The sequence below is a fragment of the Pagrus major genome, chromosome 22 (genome assembly GCF_040436345.1).
Source record: "Pagrus major chromosome 22, Pma_NU_1.0".
Lineage (NCBI taxonomy): Eukaryota > Metazoa > Chordata > Actinopteri > Spariformes > Sparidae > Pagrus > Pagrus major.
The window spans coordinates 10,738,951-10,762,014 of NC_133236.1; the positions used below are offsets into that span (position 1 = coordinate 10,738,951).

The following is a 23,064-nucleotide window of genomic DNA, read 5'->3' on the forward strand; positions in this document are numbered from 1 at the left end:
TCCTGAACAAATATAACTCTGAGATTCTTTTCAATGGTCCTCTAATGTTGGATCATGTCACTTGGAGGTGTATTGAGCCGAGTAGAATACCTTCATGAATTTAGGAAAGCAACAAATCCTTACATTCATTAAGCTGGAACCACTAAATGTTTTTTGCTTGAAAAATGAAATGATTATTGATAATTAAAACAGTTGGCTGATTTTCTTTCCATAGGCTAACTGATAAGTTAACTAAACCTTGCAGCTGTAATGGAGTTTTTCTTAATAATAAGGTGAATAGAATTGGTCCAAGCACAGAACCTCGTGGAACCCTGGACTAAATTTGACGTATATAGAGGATTCATTGTTAACTTATAAAATCAGTCTGATAAATATGATTTAAACCAGCTTAGTGTGGTTCTGTTAATGACATTTGTAAGATCTACTCTCTCTAATAGTCTCTTTCCTTTATTGATAATTATTTTATTAGACAACCAGAAGACTGAAACCCATATTAATGGACTGTAATTGCCTCTGTCTTGAATTTGCAGGCGATCTGTCCCTGCAGCTGCTCTCTGGCAGGGTGCTGGACTTCAATAGCACACAACAATGTCCAGGAAGTGACAACAACATTCTGACCAGCATCAGCTTCCAGTGTGGGAAAACCATGGTAAGGCTCAAACACACAAGCACATGTTTTTGAATGGATGATTTGTGCTTTTCCAGGAGCTGTGTTTAGTCTAACAAATGAGGGGCAGTGGTGATCTGAAGGTTAGAGAAGCAGGCTTGTGACAGGAGGGGTTGTCAGATACTGTTTTCCGGGGTCATTTCAAAATAGCCCCTTTCATTACTGTCTGCTGCGCAATGTTCTTTATATAATAAATAATAAAAGCGTGTTTTTCCAGTAGCACCACTGTCTGTGTGTTTGAAAATGCTGTAAAAGTGATGACAGGTTTAAAAATGCAATCTGTCAAATAAAGAACCTGTCAAATAAGAATATTCAGAAGCACTTAAAGTCACGCTTCACGTGACAACCTCTCCTCAGAAGGGAGAATTTCCGGGCTTGTCCTCACATGCTAATAACAGGGACTGTGACCTGTAGTTTCCCCAGTAAACACACCGCCCTCTTTAGTTGTTGCAGTCCCTCCTGACTGGCCAGCTGCTGCTCTTCTTGGGTTTAAACTCCTCCTCAACAGCTGCTTTTTGCTGCCTGAGTGTCTCTGGGTAAGAGAGAGCAGACAGGCTGCATGTACGGAGGCAGGCTGTCCCTCCACGAGCAGCCTGGTGGCATACAACGCCTTGCCAAAACTGAATCATTCTAGCTCGGTGTGTTTGGAGAGGCAGGCCCCCTTCAGACAATCTGCCTAGCCCAGAGACACAGCCGTGAGCCGAGGGGTTGGGTATGTTTATGGTTGAAAAGCACATTATGACAATCCGCTCATCACTGCTTGCAACAAAGACAAACTTGCACAAATGATATAAATGCCCACTATGGTGTAGGCCACTTGTGTATGGCGAACGCAAGATAGTTAGCAGCAAATTGTGACAAGGCTGTGTGCAAGATTTGCCTGTTTTGTTTTGTGTTTTACCAAACGGTTTAATGCAAGTCATTCCTGACACTTTGAACAGGTTACAGAAGTGCAAAATTTCAATGTTTGCTTGAGCATTAAGTTCCATAATGAACATGCACTTTCTCTGTTGTGCAATATTGAGGAAATGTTAATGTGCTTTTCTGTTTTTAGTCAGTTATTGTGTTCAGTAGGTTACGACTTGCTGACGTGTCAGACTGTAACAAAATCCTGTCAATATTTTTTAGTTTTCAATTTACTCATATTTCATTGAGGTAAAATTAAAATGAGTCTTCTTTCTTTGAAACTAATGTAAAAAAGCTAAAATGACATTTATTGGATATCAGAAACATCTGCTGTCAGCTGCAATGAAAGGAAGTGAATCTAGAAATGATGTAGGATAATGACAGTCAGCTGCCATGTATTTCTGCTCACTTGAGTCAATAGTGTGTATGTCTGCGGTTTCAGGGGTGGCTGAGTGGTGGGCTGACATTGAAATGTGTCATTTCCTGTCAAGTCTCAAAGAAGAGTTTTCTGTTCTGAGAAAAGATGATAATTGCTGGGTTTTCGGTTTACAAACTGTGAAGAGGAGAAATGAAAGTGGCTTTTATTAAAGTTTTTAAAAAATTGGCTCTTAGAAAGATCAAAGCTGTTACTTTAAACTTACATAAAGTTGCGTTAATCAATCTGGTGTTTTTGGTGCACCATGGAGTGTTGTTGTCAACCGACAAAGTTTCTGGTTACTTTCAGTCTCTCAACAATAGCATTTTTTGCATCCTTGTAGTGCTGTGCGATATGGACAAAATTTTATATCTTGATATAGCTAATTTTATATCCCGATAACGATATATATCCCGCACCAAATCTTCTTGGGGTTCTGCTTCTGTATCCGCGTCTAATGTAACGTTACTAGTAACGTTATTTTCGTCTTCCATTGCGCTCTCCTCCGTCTCCGCCATGCTGCTTTGCCTGTTTACTCCCGAGCAACCAGTGCCGTAAACGAGTCCTTGCGGGTGACGTAAAAATGCTACCACAAAGCAGTAGCGTTGCTGCAGTTACATTCTCCTTCATACAATGAACTTGTTTTGAACTCAAAATTTGGATATCCACGAGACACGAGACAAACAAAATGGAGACTGGCGCCTTTTAATGTATGTGATGTATGTGATCTTAGTTTTGATACTGCCAAGAAAGCTCAAAATGTATATTCAAATATTTATTTAGTGATTGAATCAGTTACCATTTTCAACAACAGTTTCTCACACAACACTCAAAATCACTAAACTTGGATAAAAATGTGCCTTGTGAAAGAAAAAGTTTCTGTTGGATGAAGAGTTGGAATGATAAACACTCGTCCTCCCTCTACAAGTGTTCTGGGACGAGCATTGAACCTTGAACCACTCCAGCAGCAGATTGTACTCATGCACTCAACTGTAAATGTGGGGACTAACTGTTAAGTTAAACATTAATATAAACTGGATTTTAAAGAAATTGTCTACTCCATTTTCAATATAAACAAAATGTATAATATCTGTTTTGTATTATTATTATTATTATAGAAAAAGTGACACATTTCCCATTTATCGGTTCTCTAGCTAACCCTTCTCTTTATTCGCCTGCATGTTAAATTGTTGATGTCATGGTACACTTTGTTCTTTGGCCTTGTCTCAATTCTGCTTATTCCACAGCTCAATAATGATTTAGTCACCATTGTCATCATGAAACTCTCTGTCTGACTCATGTTCCTGTGTTGTGTGCTGCAGGGGACGCCAGAGTTTGTTGCTGTGTCTCAATGTGTGCATTACTTTGAGTGGAAGACGTACACCGCCTGCAAGAATGACAGATTCAAACCACAAAAAGAGGTATGTGGTGGAACATCTGATGGGCGAATCGGAGGTTTTATGTGCAAGGCAGAGCAAAACTGACACCACGGCTATTAAAGGTGCGATAGAAACAATGAGCCAGAGGGTTTTAAGAGGAACTGGAAGTTGTCTTTCCATTCCTTGTGAGGCTGTACAGAGTTTACAGCATGTTTTTATCTGTTAATTTGAGCTTAATGTGGAATAACTGAAAGAATGTGTGAAATTAATTAAACGTGCTCTGTTAGCAACAGATATCTGTTGGATAAGAGCAACAGAGCCGTGTGTGTGTTGGTCAGATCAAACAAAATGAAATGATTTAGAATTTTTTTTAAAAATATTTTTTGTGTTTTTTACCGATATTGATCAATTTAACCAAAAGCTTTTCATTAATTAAAATTCAGTAACAGTCTGCTGGTCCTGCAGTTTGTCTTGCTGTTCCCAAACGCACCACAAAGATAGTTGATTGTTGAGTCTCATTCCCAGCACTAAGCACAGCAACGAACTGAGAAAATAGGTTGAAATCAGTCTTGTGATGTTGGGAAGGCTGCGTGCAATGACGCAAAGAAAAAGAATTCATAATTCCCCTCGAATGCATTCAAACTAAAGAAACAAGCCTGTTTTGAAAATGTGTGGAGGAGAAAAATAGATATTTGTGTTCAAATGTAGGGAGGGAAAGTCAGGCGTTGTCAGAAAAATAAATACTGTAAGTAAAGTACAGATACCTGAAAAATCGAGTATTTACTTTGTCACTCCTCCCCCTCCCCCATCCTTTTCGCAATTAATGGATTGAATGTTCTGTCTGTAAAATGTCAACAAATTAATAATAATGCTCATCACGATTTCCCAGAGCCCAATAGCTTCTTTTGTCCGACCAACAGTCCAAAACCCAAAGACTCTTCATTTACTGTCAAATAAGAGGGGAAAAAAGCAGCAAACCTTCACATAGAAGCTGGAACCAGAACATGTCTGACATTTTTTGCTTGAAAATTGACTGAAAGGATTAATAGATTATCAACATAGTTGGCAATCAATTTCTTCTTCTTCCATAATCCTCCATGTCCCTCTCTGAATGCAGCTTACAGTGATTATTCAAATATGTGAGTGCTGCAGTTTGAAGCTGCCTCCTCTGTGTCCAGGTGCCCTGTTACGTGTTTGACTCTGACGGTAAGAAGCACGACCTCAACCCTCTGATCAAAGTGAGCGACGGCTATCTGGTGGATGACGGTGACGACAGTATCGACTTCTACATCAACATCTGCAGAAGCCTCAGTGAGTTCCCGCTGGAGTTCTTAGAATTACTGATCAGATTAAGTGTCTAGTAATACTGAACTAGTTGTGTTTGCAGTTGTAATTCATTTCAGTTCTGTTGTGAGAAATTCTTGAATTTGATTCCTGGGTAGCTGTTAAAACAGTAACCAGAGAAGAAGATAAGAAACTTTATTGTCAAAGTGCAGAGTTGGCTGAAAGTGAAATCTGGCACTTTACCATGAGGAATTAGAAAAGTATCCTTCAACCTTTTATACTGCTATTATAATAAAATGTTATTTTCTTTTTCACATGGATAGGAACATTTATTTTTTATGTTACAGGCCTGAGCTTAATGAAACATAATAAACAGATACATATATAGTAACTTAGTGAAAAAGAAATGTATCATAAACACTCATGTTATTAATATAAAGATACATTGTACACATTGTTCTTCAGACACAATTTCAGACATGAGTCACAAACCTTTTACTATGAGTGTTGCACATATCCATGCATTTAAACAATTAGCCTCACTGGAAGAGAGAGGCTTCTTTTTTATTTTTATTTTTGATAGAACCAATGAAACTTTTAAGTTCTAGTTTCAAGATTTTAAGATGATAAATCCGTCAAGATCAGTAATGCTCTGATAAATGATAGAAAAGAAATAATGCCAACAACAACAACAACGTTATTTGAGTAGCTTTAAGTAACTTTGATATTGATATTGCCCTTTTCAAAAACAAGTTTACAAAGTACTGCACGGACATAAAATTAGAATATACAAAACACTGTTACAAATTAAATGCAGTCAGGAGGAAATAAAACATAAATAAAAGACAATGAATGTAAATCCTAAGAATGGATACATGGGTAAGAGCATAAACAAAATAAAACTCTTATTAAATGCCATTTTATAGGAAAATGATTTCTAAAAGAGGACACTAAGGTAGCTTGCCTGATTCCAGTGTGATTTAAATCCTCAGACCGTCCAGACAAATCCTGTCCAGAAGGATCTGCAGCATGTCTGGTCACCAGACAGGGCTCCTACAACATAGGCACTCCCTCCAAAGGGCTGGAGCTGGTGTCCAACGACAGGTATCTACTTTCTGAAGTCAACTTCTATCTGGGCATATCTTTTATTCTGTTGCTTTGATTTTATATTTACTTGAATGATTTTAAAGGTTGATCAATTATTGTCCAGAATGTGCTGATGTTCTGTTTATTTTTAGTCTATAGGCTTTATCATACATGTCTGTAGAGTAACCTGTATCAGTCAGAAAGATAAACTTCTAATTTAACCAAATGAAAGCTAATTTTGAAAGGAGAAAGTATTTTTAATCAGAAATTAGCTATTTTTTTTTATTTTTTTTACTTATTTCTTGTTTCCTCTTTTCTTAAGCTTGAGGTTACAGTATGAAGCCAGTGCCAGTGTGACTCCTCCAGAATTCTGCCACGGACACATTCCTGCAGTCACCATCACCTTCATCTGTCCATCAAGCAGACATTCGGTAGCTTACACACACTCATATTGTATCTAATGGTTTTACTTTAACCTGGTTTTCATGCTTTTCTACTGTATGTGCCAGAAGTTTTCTGAAAGTGTGATTTGGCTTCACAGGGCAGCACTCCTAAGATGACCGCAGAGTCGAACTGTCGTTACGAGGTGAACTGGGTGACTGAATACGCCTGTCACAGAGACTACCTGGAGAGCAACAACTGCAAACTGACCAGCGAGCAGCATGACATGTCCATCGACCTGACACCCCTCACCTTGAGCTGTAAGTAGTTCCTCTTCTAAAGCAGGGATCTCAAAGGTCCAGCCCCTGAGTCAAGACCCCCAGACTATTTATTGTTACATCTGTCCTACAAATTAATTTCTCTATGTTTTTCCCCCAGGCTTTTATTTTTACTTTATTTCCCTGCCCTAAAAAAAAAATTTTTTTGCCTTTTATTGTTTTTTTTACAACCAACAAAACATTTTAATCTTGGCCAACAACACGCTGATTTATTGTGGTGCACCAAAAATATATTTTAATGAGTTTAGACTTTTACCCTCAGACAACCTGCCGGTAGGTTTAGGAGGCATGTTTTCTTTAACAATCTGCCAGGAACTGTAAAATCACAAATTATCTTGGATTTTCCAAATTCTAACGGTCCCTGAACTAACCATGTACTAGCATCAAAAAAACTAACCAAATCTAAGCTTATAATAGTGATATTTCATCAAAACAACCTTTTTCTACATATCTCATTTGAAAATTTGCAGAAAAAAATAAACTGCTTACACAAACCAGATCCTGTAGGGGAAAAAAACAGAATTCTGAGCTCTGAGTGCATCTGAAAGCCTTAAGTCACTAGACTGAGAGCAACTGTGACTGCTTCCTCCCTCGATGAGGGAAAAGCTGCTGTTCCCAAGGCATACAATCTCAGTGGTGTTACTTTACTAAACTTAGACGGCGTAATGGAGGGAGAGGAGGAGTAGAGATTTTTTTTTTTTTTTTTTTTTTTGTAATTTAAGCTTCAGAGTGTACATAGTTGAAATAGATTAATTATAAAAGGAACGAAAAGCCCTGGTATTTTGTCCAAGCAGCACTTCTTCAGCCTGGCAGAAGGGCTCTATGTAATTCATATTTGAGAACCATGCTCTAACTTGACATTTTTATATATTAATTAAACCCCTTTTGAAAAGGATTAGCAGCCAAAATGTTCAGATCCTCATTCCTCAAACTGGTTCTTACAAGGTAAAACACACAAGCAAATAATGAGGTGTTTTCTCCTTCAATATACATGAAAGTAACAAACTGGAAACCACAGCTAACCACATACTGGCACATGAAACTAAATTACATTAAATTAAAGCTCAAACATTCCGTCGCTCATATTATACATGATTACGTATTTAACCCACAAGAGTTATTGGCTCATGTTCCTGCTTTTTATATCCCAGTTAGAGGAAGTAGCTTCATGAGTAAACTATATAATGACCTTCCTGATTTTTGCCAGCTCATTTTCCACTTCCTGTCACGGTTCATGTATGATATTTGTGTTCCATGTTGTGGGCCACAGTTCGTTATCTTACTAGAAGTACTGTATCTCCTGGTGTAGCTGAATGTCAGTATAGTTTCCCATCTTCATTATCTTTAAAGGAATAGTTCCACATTTCTGGAAATACTCTTATTCATTTTCTTGGAGAGTTTTGCATAAAACTTTTAATTAAAAATGGACACAAAACAATCATCTTTACTAGAAATGTTACATCTATACTCTTAATCCTATTTTACTTAAAGGAACAGTTCACCCCAAAATGAATCATTATCTTCTCATCACTATGTCGATGGAAAGTCTGGTAAAGTGTCGAGGTCCAAAACTTTTCTGGAGCTTCACAGCAGAACAGTGTTGCATCATTCTTGTCAACAACAGAAGCTATAGGGAGTGGATAGGGATTTATTTTGTGTGTGGAAAAAACATAAAATGGCTCCATACAGCTCATCTGGTGTAATCCCAGCCCTGAGATCCCAAATGTATTTGAAAAGATGTTTTTTACACCCGTGACAGGCAGTAAAGCTTGTGTGCACTAAAGCTTTTAGTTTAGTAGCTACAGTAAAGATTTTGGCTTTATAAAATTATATAAATAGCATCTTTTCAAATCAATTTTGGACCTTTTATAGATTTGGGTTAGGCCAGAAAAGCTGTATGGAGTTGATGAGGAGAATGCTGCAGAACTGTTTTGCTGTGAAGCTCCAGAAAAGGACTACGAAACTTCACCCGACTTTCCATCTATATTATCCATTAATCTAACGTGTCCCATTGATACTTGCAGTAAGAAGATATCAATAAGTCTTTGGACAAATATGTCAGCCTGAACCCTCCGATGCCATTTTGTGTTTACAGCCTCAGATATTCCGTACTACGCACATTCTGGGCCCAGTGATGGCGACGAAAGCTACATCTACTACCTGAACGTGTGTGGAAAGATCCCCACCACAGAATGTGGCGAAGACAAGTACATATCATCCTGCCAGGTGAAGAAGTCCAGAGAGGTGAAGAAGGTGGCTGGAAAATATGAGAACCAGACTCTACGGTAATGTGTGAATGAACAGTGTTTTATTTAACTATAAACCAGCTTCAGGTTTTTAAAATCTATTTGCCACCATGGTGAACGTTTTGTGGCTGGATGATATTTCAAACATACTTTAGCACATTATTTCGGGCAGACACTGTAAGGATTCAGTCACCCCTGACAAATTTTTTAATCAGGCCAAATTTCTGCTGGATCAGTCATTGTTTGAGAAGCAGTTTGAGGGAGGTCACCACCCCCAATTAATTGCCTGAATGATCAACAATCTAGCTCGGATGGATTTCTGACATGTCAGAAACTTTGGTCGTATGTACACAGTCCTATTTCCCTCATGAATGCTGTAAAGAGCCTATTTTGATGTCAATGGGAGCAGTATTTTACATGTTGTGGGTAAATCTGCTGTGATATAAACCTGAACTGCAGAACAGACTCCATATTAACACGCATGGCTGCTCAGCTTTAGTTCAACGTGCTGGCAGCCAACCCCCATTTGTGAGGCATCCAAAACTTTCTGTTGTCTGTTTGTGTCCATGTAATGCAGTCCACAAACAAACAACAGAGAAAGAAGAGACAAACATGATCTGATGAATCAGTAAAACCTGCCACACAAACCTTAATGTGACTTCTTAAAACATCTTGATTGACATGATTCCCACAATTTTGAGGTTGCATGAGGTTGAATTTTTCTTATATTTTGACTCTATTATCCAGAAAAGGAGAAACAACCTACAGAAATAGTATAACAGTCTAGATTTTATTCATGAACATCACCATTATATCAACATTTTCTTCACTTTGTCACCTAACTCCCCTTGTGTTTATTTTTTCATCTTCAGTTACTCAGATGGAGATCTGACTCTGATCTACCCAGATGGCACCAAATGCTCCACCGGCTTCCAGAGAATGACCATCATCAACTTTGAATGCAACAAGAATGCTTGTGAGACTGAGTTTTCCGTTTCATTTTTAACTTTTACATTTTTTTTTAACTTCAGCACCATCCAGAGGTCGTATCAGGAATTACACAGTGGCAGATATTAAGGGACACTGCCGCCACCAGAAGCTCTTCCTACTATAAATTCTGTACATACAATTTGTTCTGCATACTCACTTAAAGTAAGATTAATCACAAGGACATGATTCATTTTATTTTTTGTAATTGTGTTTCCAAAATTAACATTTACAGGTCAAAATATGGAAAAATGCATTGTGACTTGTCTGCTATTCCCTCTTTGCATTGTTTCCTTAATTAATGTCCAACATATGTTATTTTTAATACTTTTAATCACACACATGGAGACTGAATGATTTATACATTTTTACTATCAGCTTGTGTAATTATAGATTAATTAATGTATTCAAAATTGATGAATAGTAGGAATCGTTTCAGAACTTTAATTAATCCATCTTCATCATCTTAATTTTCTGCAGCCCATGGCGGGCGAGGAAATCCAGTTTTTGCGGGCGAGACAGACTGCACTTATTATTTTGACTGGGAGACGGCGTTTGCCTGCGTGAAGGAGAAGGAGGATCTACTGTGTCGAGTCAGAGATGGAAACAAACACTATGACCTTTCACCCCTCACAAGAGACTCTGGTGAGTTTAACAGCTCTGAACAAGATATAAGCACTAACAAGTGCAGGTATTGTTAAAATCATCCCACCTCTCCAGAGAAATCAATCAGGATGGGGCTTAAGCATCTCAAAAATGTGTTTACTATTACTTCTATAATCATAAACTCTTCAGTGAGAAATACCTCCTGATAAATGCTCATGTATTTGAGAAATGTCAATATTTGTCCCCAAAAAGCAGCTAGTTCCGTCCATGTTCGCTCAATATAGAATCTTTTCCATTCGGTCTGTCGTTACTAAACATTTCTTGCTGAACAATCACCTTCCTCTGCATCGCTGTATGTTGCTTCAGATTCCAATGGGAACTGGGAGGCCGTGGACGCTCAGTCTCCAAGATCGGACTCACGTTTCTACCTGAATGTCTGTCACAAAGTTGTCCAGTCAGGAGCTGCTGCTGGCTGCCCGCTGAATGCCGCCATCTGTGCCGTGGGTAAGAGTCTCCACTAGGATCTAAACAAGTTATCTTGGATGACATATTCCATCATTACAGTGCACATAATCAGTTGTGTCTCTCTGCTTCAGATAAGGATAACAGGTCCGTCAGTCTGGGCAGCTTCCTCGCCTCTCCCCAGAAGACTCAACTAGGAAATGACATCAGACTGGTCTATAGTGAAGGAAGTTTTTGCAACAATAAAAAGTCGAGGATCCAAACCATCCTGACACTCAAGTGCAAACCAGGTAGGCTGATCGGAGAGAAGTTATCTGTTTGGTTGTGATGCTGTTGCTGCTCTTACACTTTTCTTGTCTTTTTGCAGGAGATCTGGAGAGTGCTCCTGTCCTTCGTAGCATTTCTTCTGATGGATGTAGGTATGAGCTGGAGTGGTACACCGCTGCTGCCTGCGTCCTCTCAAAGACACAAGGAGATGACTGCAAGGTGGAGGACCCTCAGGCTGGTACGACACAAAAACACAACGTTTGATCAAGATGGTTTCTCACTGATCAATATTTTACTTGAACAAAAATGAACATGACCGTGAAGGAAAGATGATATAGCAACAGCGGTAATCATTTTTAGCTGGCCCTGACTGTCACTTTTACCTGCTTCAACCAATTTCCTGGGGAAACCCTGAGTTGCCAGTTCATTGTTTCAGCTCCACTTCGACCAGACATGAGAATTGTTGAGCTCACATGGGAATCATTAAAAAGCGTGCTTGTGCTGCCATCTAGCTGTAGCTGCATAATCTGCACCACCAGACCATACACTGATGAAAGTCACCTTCTTTTACTTAACCCTCCTCTCTAACTAGCCTCTGTTGCTCCACAGACCTTTCCTTCGACTTGTCGCCTCTCACCAAGAATGGCAGCTACTACAACCTGACCAGCGGCAGCTACGATTACTACATCAACGTGTGTGGTCCCGTCAATGCTGCCAACTGTCCCAAAAAGGCAGGAGCGTGTCAGGTCGAAACAAGGTAAGAAGGACTATAAAAGAACATAAAAATCTAAAGGATAAATTCTTTTCTAGCTTTAAAAACAAAACGAACAAAAACAAAAGGATATCAAGTCTGAAGGTTTGAAGCCCACAGAAAGAGAATCTTTTGAACATTAACCATAAAGTCAGAGAGTTGGAAGAGCGTTTCACCTCAAATCTAATGTATGTTCTGTAAAATACGTAAAGAGAAATGTGAATTAAATTGACCCCACCTGCTAGGATGATATGATAACCTGAGCTTTATTGTGATTCAGTGTTAATTTTGGCAGCTATTTTAGTCCAGTGTTAGTCAAAGAAAAGTCATTACATTTTAGTCGACTTTTAGTCATTGCTCTCATTTTAAATGTGTTATGCAGTTATTAAATGTGTTAGGCTAGTGATAAATGTTACAGCCGCCATACCTGATGAATACGTTACATTCTTTTTGTTCAGGATTGGGAATAGGGATACATTACATTTTAACAGACAAACTAGATGCACTTCAAATGTCCAACAGCCCATTACTAAGATTTTAGTCCCGTCCTTTCTCGTCATTGAAAACAAACATATCGTCATAATTTTTATTATGAAAGATCTATTTTTAGCTCGTCATTGTCTCGTCTTAGTCATGGAACAAAGGTCGTTGACGAACATTTTCCGTTATAGTTTTAGTTAATGAAATTAACACTGTTGTGATTCTACAGTTCTTGGATTCTCGGAGAAGCGAACTCCCGTCTGTCGTATTACGACGGCCTGATCCTGCTGACCTACAGTAACGGCTCCCGCTACAACAACAAAGAACACACTCTCAGATCCACTCTCATCTCCTTCCTCTGTGACCCAAAAGCTGGAGTTGGAAAACCCGAATTCCAGGTAAACTCCCTTCCTCTTTCCTCTTATTGTTTTAACTTACCATACATGTCTGTACTTTTGAGCATTTTCTTTATGGTCTTCTGTTGTCTCTATATTGTATACATTGCCATCATTAATCTTGTCTTATGAATGCAGGCTGAGGACAACTACACCTATAACTTCCGCTGGTATACATCCTACGCATGTCCTGAAAGGCCTCATGAGTGTTTGGTGACAGATCCAGAAACTCTTGAGCAGTACGACTTATCCAGGTAATGTAGGGATACATACAAATACATACATATACACACAAAATCAAGCAAAAAAAAAAAAATAAACAAGAAGACGTTAATGTAACCATCCTGCCCTTCCTCACCTTCTTTTTATCTTCTTCTGCCTCCAGTTTGTCACGCTCCACCTCCCACAGCAACTGGCAGGTCTTGGATTTGTCTGAAGCCAAGAACCTGAAGAAGTACTACATCAACATATGTCGGCCAATAAACGCTGTCCCAGGCTGCGACCACCATGCGTCTGTCTGTCAGATGGACTACACGTATGAGCAGGTCTGTAACAGCTAAACACACAGCTGAAAAAAGGAATTGAAAGCTAAGCTTGACCTTCAAGACCTTCTTGAAAAAAATCATTCTAAGGTGTATCGTTAAATGACAATCTCGCATAGTGCACTGATTAAACTTGAAAAGTGGTCGCTAAATTAATACTCAGACAAGCAGCAAATGTGACCAACTGTCCACAACACAGAAAAGAACCTGGATCAAGCTGCTTAACGACATCAAAGAGATTAAAAATAGAGCTTGCTCTGAAAACCAATTACAAATGTTGAATTAAAAATCAGATATTTTTGTGTATAGCAGTTTTGGTACCTTTTTGTTTTGTTGTTGTTTATTTTTTGAGCTGTGTGTTTTTGAGTTATTGTTGTTTAGTCATAGGTATACAATTCTGTTGGTTGTTTTACCTACAGAGTTATTTCATTGATCGAAACTGTACAATTTAAATTTGTACATTTTGTGGTTGTTGTCTTAATTAACCACTTTTTGGATGCTAATGGGGATCCAATAAAGAATCAGGAGTAACAAAACCACCGTCTCAAAAACGACCTCAAAATGTGAGACTAGAGGGAACTTTAAAGTATTCAGATTTTTCAGAATCAGAAATATTTAATTGATCCCTGAGGGGAAATTGGTACGCTACATTTGCTCCCTTTTAATGAGATGTTAAAAGAGAAGACAATAGTAAATGATACAAATAACATATACAAATAATTAAATATAAATTGGAGCTGTTTCCCTCTGTCCACAGGGCTCCATGAAGGAGCGAGTGTCAGTCAGTAACATGGGTGTGTCCAAGCAAGGGCCTATCATCGAGGGACGGGACCGGCTGCTGCTGGAGTTCACAGACGGCTCCGTCTGTATTTCGGATGGCCAGAAGCTCACATACACGACGCACATCCACCTGGTCTGCTCCAGAGGCTCTGAGGTGAGACTCTTGTGCAGTTCTGATGGTAAAGTTGACGCTGAATGTTGTTTTGTGTCTGACATGTGACTCTGTTTGTGTTTCACACTGTGAAGTCAACGAGCCCACAGTTCCTGATGTACCAGAACTGTACCGCCAACTTCAGGTGGGAGACCAGAGCAGCGTGTGCCATCACCACCACCGAGAACGATGTGAGTTCACATTCCGAAATTACAACAATTTATTAATTTATGCTCATTGACAAAAAAACTATTTGGACAGATGTTACAGTGGGAAACTGATATCGTTAAAGTCAAGAGTTATTTAAGAATATATGCCAAAAACAACGATTTATTTGTATTGTTATCAGAATCAAATCATGTTCTCTTCCTGTAAAACAAAATGTGGCCCTGAAGTAATCAAATGAACAGGAGAAAACACAACAACAATTCGGAAATCACAGTGGCAAAACTACAACCACAAAAGCAGAAAACACAACAACACTAACTTCTCCTTTCTGTAAAAGGACAGACAAGGCGTCCAATCAACAATGGTCCTTGTCGATAGAAGGTACCTACCTTTTCCGGGAGACATTGTTGCTTTCTGCTTTTATGATTGTGGATTCTGTTTTGTTAATTTGATCTCTGATTTAATGTGTGTTTTTCTTTTTGCTGTCATGTTTTCATTTACTGTTGTAGCTCACATAGGTTTGACCCAACCACTTTCAACCAGTAATATCCTAACATCCACTTGTCAACCAATCTTCAATCTCTTGGTGGCACAGAGCTAAGACTCTAACTTAGAAGTTAGCTAACCACCAACATTATGTCCTGCCTGTTGATCCTGTCACGCTGAGAAATACGTCACGAGACGGACGTTAGATATTCTAATGCTGTTTCATCTGGACTTTAAGATACTGAAACATTTGGAAAGACTGACGACCTGAAAAACATGTTGAGATGATGTCTTTATTTGTCAGAGCTGTGCTGTGGTCGACCCCAACACTGGCTTCCAGTTCGACCTTCAGCTTCTGGCCTCAGAGAAGGGATACAAGACAAAAGCAAATGGAAAAGACTTCCTGGTAAGACAGACTCATTGCTTGTAAAACTGTCAAAACAAAAATAACATAAGAAACAAAAATATAATCCCTCCTACTGACCTCCCTGTAGGTGAATATCTGCGCTGACGTGGCAGAATGTGGAAAGGACATGGCTGGCTGTGAGCTGGAAGACGGGCATCCTGTGAGCCCAGTTGGGGTGAAGAAGACCCTCCAGTACTCCACAGACGGCCTGCTCTCACTAACCTATCAGGGACAACGGGACGATTCCACAGGTAGCAGGGATACAAAATTTAGTAGATTACATCTTCAATGCAACAGCGAACAGGTGTTTCTAACATTTGTAAAAGCAGCTTTTGACAAGGATGACATGACATTTCAGAGAAGATTAGGTCAGCATGTAATTGAAATATGGAAACTACCACGGCAGAAGATGGTCAAAAACTGTTTTTGTTTTATTACAATTTATTTCGTATTTACACAAGTCAAACACAAAGACATATACTCATCTCTTAGCAAAAAGTAATTTTAACACCAGTTATACCTTACAGGATAAGTTTACCCAAAAATGAAAATTCAGTTTCATAGTCCACAAAACATTTCTGGAGCTTCACAGCAAAACAGTGTTGCAGCATTCTCCTAAACAACTGAAGTAGATGGGGACTGAAAAAACAAACTTAAAAAAGAAACACAAATTAGCTCTGGAAGCCCTGAGATCCCAAATTGATTTGAAAAGACGTTATTAACACCCTTTTTTAAGTCAAAATCTGCACTGTAGCTGCTGAGCGACCACACGTCAAGGGTATAAATAATGTCTTTTCAAATAAATTTGAGATCTCGGGGGTTCCAGTGACTTGGATTACACTGGACAAGCTGCATGGAGCCATTTTACCTTTTAAAGTCCCCAGCTGCTTCAGTACTTTAGGTGAAAGCTTCACATGGCTTCAAATTTTTCATGGACTATGAAACAACTTGTCCATTGGCATGGGAGTGTGTAGATAATGACTAAATTTTCTGTTCCTTGAAACATCTGAACATTCTTTTGACCCTCGGTTTTCCTTCCTTATCAGCAAAGCGGGACACCTTCACCATTAACTTCGTGTGTGATCCAAACTCTCACCCCGGATCATTAAAACTTCTGCAAGAGGACATGAGCTCTTTACCCGACAACGTTGTGGTCCACGACGTCCACTTTGAGTTCTCCACCGCACTGGCCTGCATCCCTGCTCCGGTCGACTGTCAGATCATTGGTATGGACACACACACACACACTAACCCTAACCCTTACATGAACTGGAAAATATATAAAATCTGCACATCATCTGGTTTTCTTAGTAGTTAACAAAGCACATCTAACAAAGAGGCTAGAATGTTTTTGTGAATGCATATATTCTTTGAATGAAAACCTTCATGTTGTTAACAGAATGAAACCATTTCTAAAAGTAACAGCCTGTGTAAATAAACCTCTCTTATCTATAGATTCTCAAGGTAACGAGTACGACCTGAGGCAGCTGATCCGGGATGTAGATGACAGCCCCTGGATCGCCATAGAAACAGACGGGGTCAAATCACGCCGCTTTTACATCAACGTCTGCAAACCTCTCCCCACTGTGAAGGACTGTCCAGGTCAGTGTGCTCATCCACATTCATACAGTAAATAAGGTGGAGTTCGGCCTTTCCTTCTTAACATAACAGTATAGTAACAGTAACATAAAGTAGAACTCCTGATAGCAGCTTGACACTCAAGTAGAAGAAAGGACTAGATGATCATTCAGTGTTACTGTTTATTAAGCTTTAAGGGAAATTGCATTGTGACTGAGCATCATATGATTTGTATTCAAGCAATAGCTCACGACAGGCTGTGATATGTCACAGATAACCTGCTTCCTGTCGGGCTGAACAACACCCCTGAGATATAATCACAAAATATGGCAATATAAAAGTTATGGCCGCGGTCAAATTTAAACCGTTTCAGTTAACATGTTCATAATCTTGATCTTAAACGTTTCCATTTTTCAGCAGTTGTAATAGTCCTAACTGTAAAATGTACTTATAGTTGTAAATGTCTTCCTGTGTTGCGTAGATACGAGAGAAGGAGGCCACAGTGACGCAAAATTGCGCAAAAGAATTAGACTTCATTGCCGCTATACAGTAACTCTATCACAGCTAGAAACCAATCAGATGGCTTGGTTTGAGCTATGAGTTTTACAAATTGTGTCTTTGTTTTCCACTTTTGTCATGGAGATTACTGTTTGCAAACGTAGTAATGTTTAAATCTGATTCTCAGATTGTGGTTAAATGTGTTCTTTTCGTCTCTCCAGTGGGTCCTTTGGGAGCTTGTGGTATGATAGATGGAAAGGGTTACAACCTGGGATACGTCCAGTCCAGCCCACAGGCAGCGGAGGACGGCTCCATCAGCATCGTGTACCAGAACGGAGACCGCTGTGGTTCCACGTCCCGCTACTCAACGCGCATCATCCTCCAGTGTGATGACAACCCAGTGAGTATTAGAGCTGTACTGTGATGGACCACTAGTGTTATCAGCTGTGTTTCCATAGCTACATTTGGTCAAAATGTTGTTGTTTTTTTTTTAACTATGAACTCAGACAGAACCTCTAGAAGTTTTTTATTATTATTTAGAAAGACGTATTTGGATGTTTTAGATGTCCATATGAATTTGTGTCTACATCTGACCTTTCCAAAGCAAATTAAGAAACTCCCTTTGACATGACTTTCTAAAGCATATGGACAGGATTAGCAGGTCAAAAGTTATTAAACAATTTACGTTAGCTATATTTAGCCACAGTCTACTTCTTTGAGGGTTAAGAGGGCATGTATACTCAGAGACTTTTAGCAAACCAAATGCCACAACAAGCCAGAAATTACAACCTGAACGACTTGCACAAGCCATAGAATCACTGATATTGTTACACTTCAGTGTTTGTGTGTGTGTCTGTCTCTAGGGCTCCCCCATGTTTGACCGTCAAGACGGCTGTGAATACATCTTCATCTGGAGGACATCTAAGGCCTGTCCTATCAGGAAGTCTCAAGGTAAAAACATGCATATTTGACAAAGTGATGAGAACTGTGGATGCAAATATTTTTAGATTGAAGCTGCTGCTATTGGATACTTCTGACAAATACAGATATTTGAAGTCTGACAAGTTTGGAATTCGAGCAAAAATGTCAAATCATCAAGATCAGATCACAGTATGTCTGCAGGTCTTTAAACAATCTTAAAATGAATAAATTAATAAATATTAAGCGGAAAATAGTCTCTGATTTGAATTTGCGAGGTCTTAATTGGGACAAACGGTTGTTCTGATTTAATTTATCCATCTTTTAATTTCTTCTAGTCAAAATGAGTTAAGCGCTTTTGTTGTCTGATGTTACAAATCTTAAAACCGTCTTTTTACTTCATACTTGCACTCAACTGTTGGCAAAATGTAGATTAACACAACTCACTCCTACTACAGAAAACAGTCCTCTGCATGAGACCACATTTATACCACTTACCTTTATACTAACCTGTAATGCTTGAAGAAGTAAAAGGATTTAAAATATAGAATTTAGGTGTCTGATACAAGCAGACATCCTGGATCAGCTGTGGTGATGTTGAATAAATCTGTAAGGATTAATGAGTTGGAAAGGATTATCATATCAGAGACCACAACAGTGTTGAATGAGCGCTGATATTGATCACACCTTGATAAAGGAGAGACAAGAATCCGTGTGTCATTGTCTAAACTCGTCCTCCCAGGTGATAACTGTCGGGTCCGTGACCCCAGGACTGGCTACGAGTTCGACCTGAGCTCTCTGAAAGGTAAAGATTACGCCGTCAGCAATGAAAAGTACATCTATCACCTGTCCGTCTGCGGGCCGCTGCAGAAAGGCATCTGCACCCACATCGACACCGGCAATGATACTGTCGCATCCTGCCAGGTGGATGGCGCCAAGGAGAAGATTGGAGGTACGGAATTAAACAAAAACAAAAACAGCTGAATATACTCATTTGATTTAACTCTGGATGAATTCATGTCATTATTCTAGTATTGATCCTTTTCGTGTGTGTGTTGTTACATATGTGCAGGAATGGCGAACCAGGTCCTGAGTTATGTGGGAGAACAGCTCATCCTGAACTACACTAATGGAGAGACCTGTCATCGGATCTACAAGAGATCCACAGAGATTTACTTCTCCTGCCATCCTGACAGACACCCTGTGAGTGTCACACAGCTGATCCCACAGCTCTTACTGGGTTATAATAAGTATCATAATAAAAAGAAAATAAATAATTAGCTCATGCAATAAATTCTGGCAGGGTTGATTGGTAGCTTCGACCTCAAGGGAAATATTTTTGTAGTTTTTTTCCACTTTAAGTCCAGATAAGACTCCATTTCGAGAGAACCTAGCTCTTGTATTGTGACATACTGAATTCCAGAGTCAAACAGGATAAGCAGATTGTGTACATGTGTACAAGATTACCAGAGGTGTGATCTAAAAGTGTTGAAAAGAGTTTCCTTAGATGAGAGAACAAAAACACACATTCATTTTTAAACTTCTGTCCAAAACTCCATCTTCTCATCTGCGTCTGACAGCAAACAGTTAGGTTTCTTTCAGGTTCTTCATGTAAAGCATGGATATGTATCCCAGCCCTTCAGCGATGGTGACTAACTGTGTGTTGTGTCGATTCATTTGTTCAGGGAGTACCAGAGTTTATCAAGGAGACTGAGGAGTGTACCTACCTGTTCAGCTGGCCCACCGCTCTGGCCTGCGTCCCGGTCAAAACCACCAGCTGCTCATACAAGTAACAGTTCACCTCATATATGTCATTCTTCTCTTGCTGCCTCTTGTCTTTTCTTCTTCTTCCTCTGTTTTCATGCACACGTGTGTCTGACACATCCAATGTTTCTGATTTCTTTAAACTCGTTTATTTTACTCATACACTTCAGCTGTCTTTTTACTGCTTGTATGGCCTTAAGTTAGATAATTTATCTTTATCTATATATATTTTTTATTCTTTATTTCTTTATTTAAGTATGTTTTCCTTTGAGTTTGAGAGTCGACATCTTAAAAGGAAGTTGTCAAAGATCGTAGTTTTCCTAGATTTGATGAAGTTGTTTCTACTCATCTCATCAAGTGATTGCAGTCACATGGAAAAAGCGTATTGTTGAGTAATAAATTAGGTACTCGTAAATCAGTGTTTTTTTATTTTGAGTTTTGATCACCACCAAGCATGCTACAGTAGCTGCAGGGTAATGACTAGCATTAAAACAGTTCAGTTACTATAATATAATCAACCGCTGTTCAGAAGACTGCACAGACCTTGAACACACATGAATTTTGACCATCTGTACGTCTGCTGTGTCCTCTGTCCTCAGTGATGGTCAGGGTCACTCGTACGACCTCTCCCCTCTGGCGATGGACTCTCGCAACTGGGAGGTGGAGCACGCTACGGACGACACGAAGAAAAACATTTACATAAATGTCTGCAGGTCGTTGGTGCAGCAGGGAGGTCAGTGTGCATACGTGTTTTCATTCAGTAAAGCCTACAGTAAAACTGAAGCATCCAACTATAACTGCATTTTCTTAAGTCATCCAAGGTTGACCCTCTGCTTTCTGTCCATGACAGGTTCATGGAAGTGTCCCTCCAGTGCTGCGTCCTGTATGAAGGACGGAGATGACTATGTGAGTCTGGGACAGGTGGAGTCCGGTCCTACGTGGGACAGAAGTGTCCTGAAGCTGCACTACAGCAGCGGCCAGGTCTGTCCAGATGGAATCCGCAACAGGAGCAGCATCATCCGCTTCAAGTGTGACAAAGACAAAGTGGTGAGGGATACACGTCTTTACAGATGATAGACAGATAGTGTATATGTATCCTGGACAGCTTCAGGGATGTCAGTCTGTAAAACATTTAATTAAACCTGCTTCACCCTGCAAAATAATCACAATAGTTTGGCATTCAGTGATTTAGCATGTTGGTCTAAATGCTGCAAGGTTTAATATCAGGTTTAATTGCCTATACATACAGTTATAAGTTATTATTATTTTATTATTTTTATAGAAAAAGGTTATATTGGGATTAAAAAGAAGCATTTCTCCCATAGTTGATCTCAGAATCCAGTTAGTCTGATCAGATTTGACTGTTAAATACAAAGATTTGACTATTCTTTTTTTATCCCTTTTTTCTTTTTTTCATATAGATTATCTGCCAGTCAATATCAGCCTACATGTGTTTCATGTTTTACCTATAAGACTCATATTTTATTGCCTTTGTTTGTCTTTGATTTCCACATAGTCAGAGAAAGTAAAAGTGTGAATCCTGCAGCCCTACTGGGGTATCAGTTTCTGATTCTGAACAGGGCCGACTGCCACAGATTAGTCAAACGTGACCCTGTGGCAACTACAACATGTGTACAGCTTTATTCACAAAAAAAGAAGTCCTCTACCATTGATATTAGGACAGCTGGAGTGGACAACAAGCTTTGTTTAAGAAGAAGAAGCTGTGGAGTTCAGCGATGAGAGGACAATAGAAATAAAATCATTCTTTAGTGATAGTTTCAAGGCAGTTAGATTCTTTCATAGGGAAAAATAAAACATCAATCAGATCAGCAGATTGTCTGAAGTTTTCAGTCAGTTTCCTCTTCTACTTTTCTCCCTTCCATCTATTCATTAAATACAACTTATACATCAGTCATCTAACAGTGAAAACAGAGAACATGACGATCAATATGTTTTTCATCATGTGTGAACACCGTTGTAATTCTTGTCAATCCTTTTTGTTGCCAAAATATCCAGCCAGTTTAGGACTCCGTAAAATGTGTGTTCCTCTCTCCCATCCAGGACTCCCGTCCTACTCTGATCTCTGCCATCGAGAACTGTGTTTACAATTTCCTTTGGCTAACAGCTGCTGCCTGCCCTCTAAACAGCACCCAGCACGACGACTGCAGAGTCACCAACCCAGCGACAGGTCAGACATCGAAACAAATCAGTGGTTCTGTACAAATTCCTTTTGATGACGATAGAAACTGGACACACGACATGTAGAAGTCTAGAAATGACAGTTCAGGCCTCGATAACAACCCTCTTTTTCTTTTGTAAACCTTGTTCATCTCTTCTCCCGCAGGTCATTTGTTTGATCTCAACACCCTGACGAGAGAAGGAGGTTACACCGTGTACCATCAACAGGAACGCAGGAAGATGTTCCGCATGAACATCTGTGGGAACTTGACCAACGCTGGATGCAGCCCAGGAACCGGTATGTACAGCCATCCACTAGGTTCACCAGGTCGTCTCTCAGCCATTTATTTTGTAATTATTGGTTCATAGAATTAACACCACTCCTCCTCTATTGCATGCATCAGTTTAGAGGTATGAGTTGCAAAGTCAGCTGTGAAATTAGCTTAAATTGTGAATGCTACAATATTTGGTTGACATATTTCTTGATGAATCAATCTAGAATTTACGTATCCGTCAGTTTCATGTTTTATAACTGATAATTTTTAAATGAACAGAAACAGAAAGTTGACTCTGTTGTGTGCTTCAATCCTTTTAACAAAATGTCTTGATGAAGGTGTTGTTAAGAGAAACTATCTGCAGGTTTTGCCAGTTTATGATGTCCCTTTAAAATAGATAGATCTATCTTAAAGGGACATCATAAACTGGCAAAACCTGCAGATAGTTTCTCTTCGGTCACTGAAAGAGTCAAAGGTCACCTGCTTACGTTAAAAAACCCTCTTCAGTGTGCACACACAGAAATCACTTAGATGAGCCTTTAACCGGTCAGAGCTGAAATGTGCTCTGTGTTTTCAAAATGTGACACTGAGCTAGAATCAACCTTTAACTCCACTTTAAATCCTGTTGGGTCACTGATTAGATTAGATTTAGATTTTGTTTTAAAATATG

The 23,064-nt window shown here is 39.3% G+C and overlaps 1 protein-coding gene across 1 annotated transcript in view; it reads left to right on the top strand.

Moving 5' to 3' along the window:
* Positions 1 to 23,064, top strand: part of igf2r (insulin-like growth factor 2 receptor) — a 50,576-nt gene that overhangs the window by 10,548 nt on the left and 16,964 nt on the right. Inside the window, exons 3-33 of the mRNA XM_073492402.1 lie at positions 531 to 649; positions 3,311 to 3,409; positions 4,546 to 4,678; positions 5,644 to 5,755; positions 6,060 to 6,168; positions 6,279 to 6,438; positions 8,552 to 8,741; positions 9,575 to 9,678; positions 10,170 to 10,334; positions 10,662 to 10,799; positions 10,892 to 11,047; positions 11,125 to 11,262; positions 11,634 to 11,781; positions 12,485 to 12,653; positions 12,789 to 12,904; positions 13,036 to 13,195; positions 13,950 to 14,126; positions 14,219 to 14,314; positions 15,082 to 15,183; positions 15,272 to 15,434; positions 16,230 to 16,409; positions 16,639 to 16,785; positions 17,481 to 17,659; positions 18,123 to 18,210; positions 18,920 to 19,129; positions 19,250 to 19,380; positions 19,863 to 19,966; positions 20,541 to 20,674; positions 20,792 to 20,988; positions 22,003 to 22,129; positions 22,286 to 22,417. Of these exons, the coding sequence (XP_073348503.1) occupies positions 531 to 649; positions 3,311 to 3,409; positions 4,546 to 4,678; positions 5,644 to 5,755; positions 6,060 to 6,168; positions 6,279 to 6,438; positions 8,552 to 8,741; positions 9,575 to 9,678; positions 10,170 to 10,334; positions 10,662 to 10,799; positions 10,892 to 11,047; positions 11,125 to 11,262; positions 11,634 to 11,781; positions 12,485 to 12,653; positions 12,789 to 12,904; positions 13,036 to 13,195; positions 13,950 to 14,126; positions 14,219 to 14,314; positions 15,082 to 15,183; positions 15,272 to 15,434; positions 16,230 to 16,409; positions 16,639 to 16,785; positions 17,481 to 17,659; positions 18,123 to 18,210; positions 18,920 to 19,129; positions 19,250 to 19,380; positions 19,863 to 19,966; positions 20,541 to 20,674; positions 20,792 to 20,988; positions 22,003 to 22,129; positions 22,286 to 22,417 (4,383 nt within the window). The remainder of the gene's footprint in view (positions 1 to 530; positions 650 to 3,310; positions 3,410 to 4,545; positions 4,679 to 5,643; positions 5,756 to 6,059; positions 6,169 to 6,278; positions 6,439 to 8,551; positions 8,742 to 9,574; positions 9,679 to 10,169; positions 10,335 to 10,661; positions 10,800 to 10,891; positions 11,048 to 11,124; positions 11,263 to 11,633; positions 11,782 to 12,484; positions 12,654 to 12,788; positions 12,905 to 13,035; positions 13,196 to 13,949; positions 14,127 to 14,218; positions 14,315 to 15,081; positions 15,184 to 15,271; positions 15,435 to 16,229; positions 16,410 to 16,638; positions 16,786 to 17,480; positions 17,660 to 18,122; positions 18,211 to 18,919; positions 19,130 to 19,249; positions 19,381 to 19,862; positions 19,967 to 20,540; positions 20,675 to 20,791; positions 20,989 to 22,002; positions 22,130 to 22,285; positions 22,418 to 23,064) is intronic.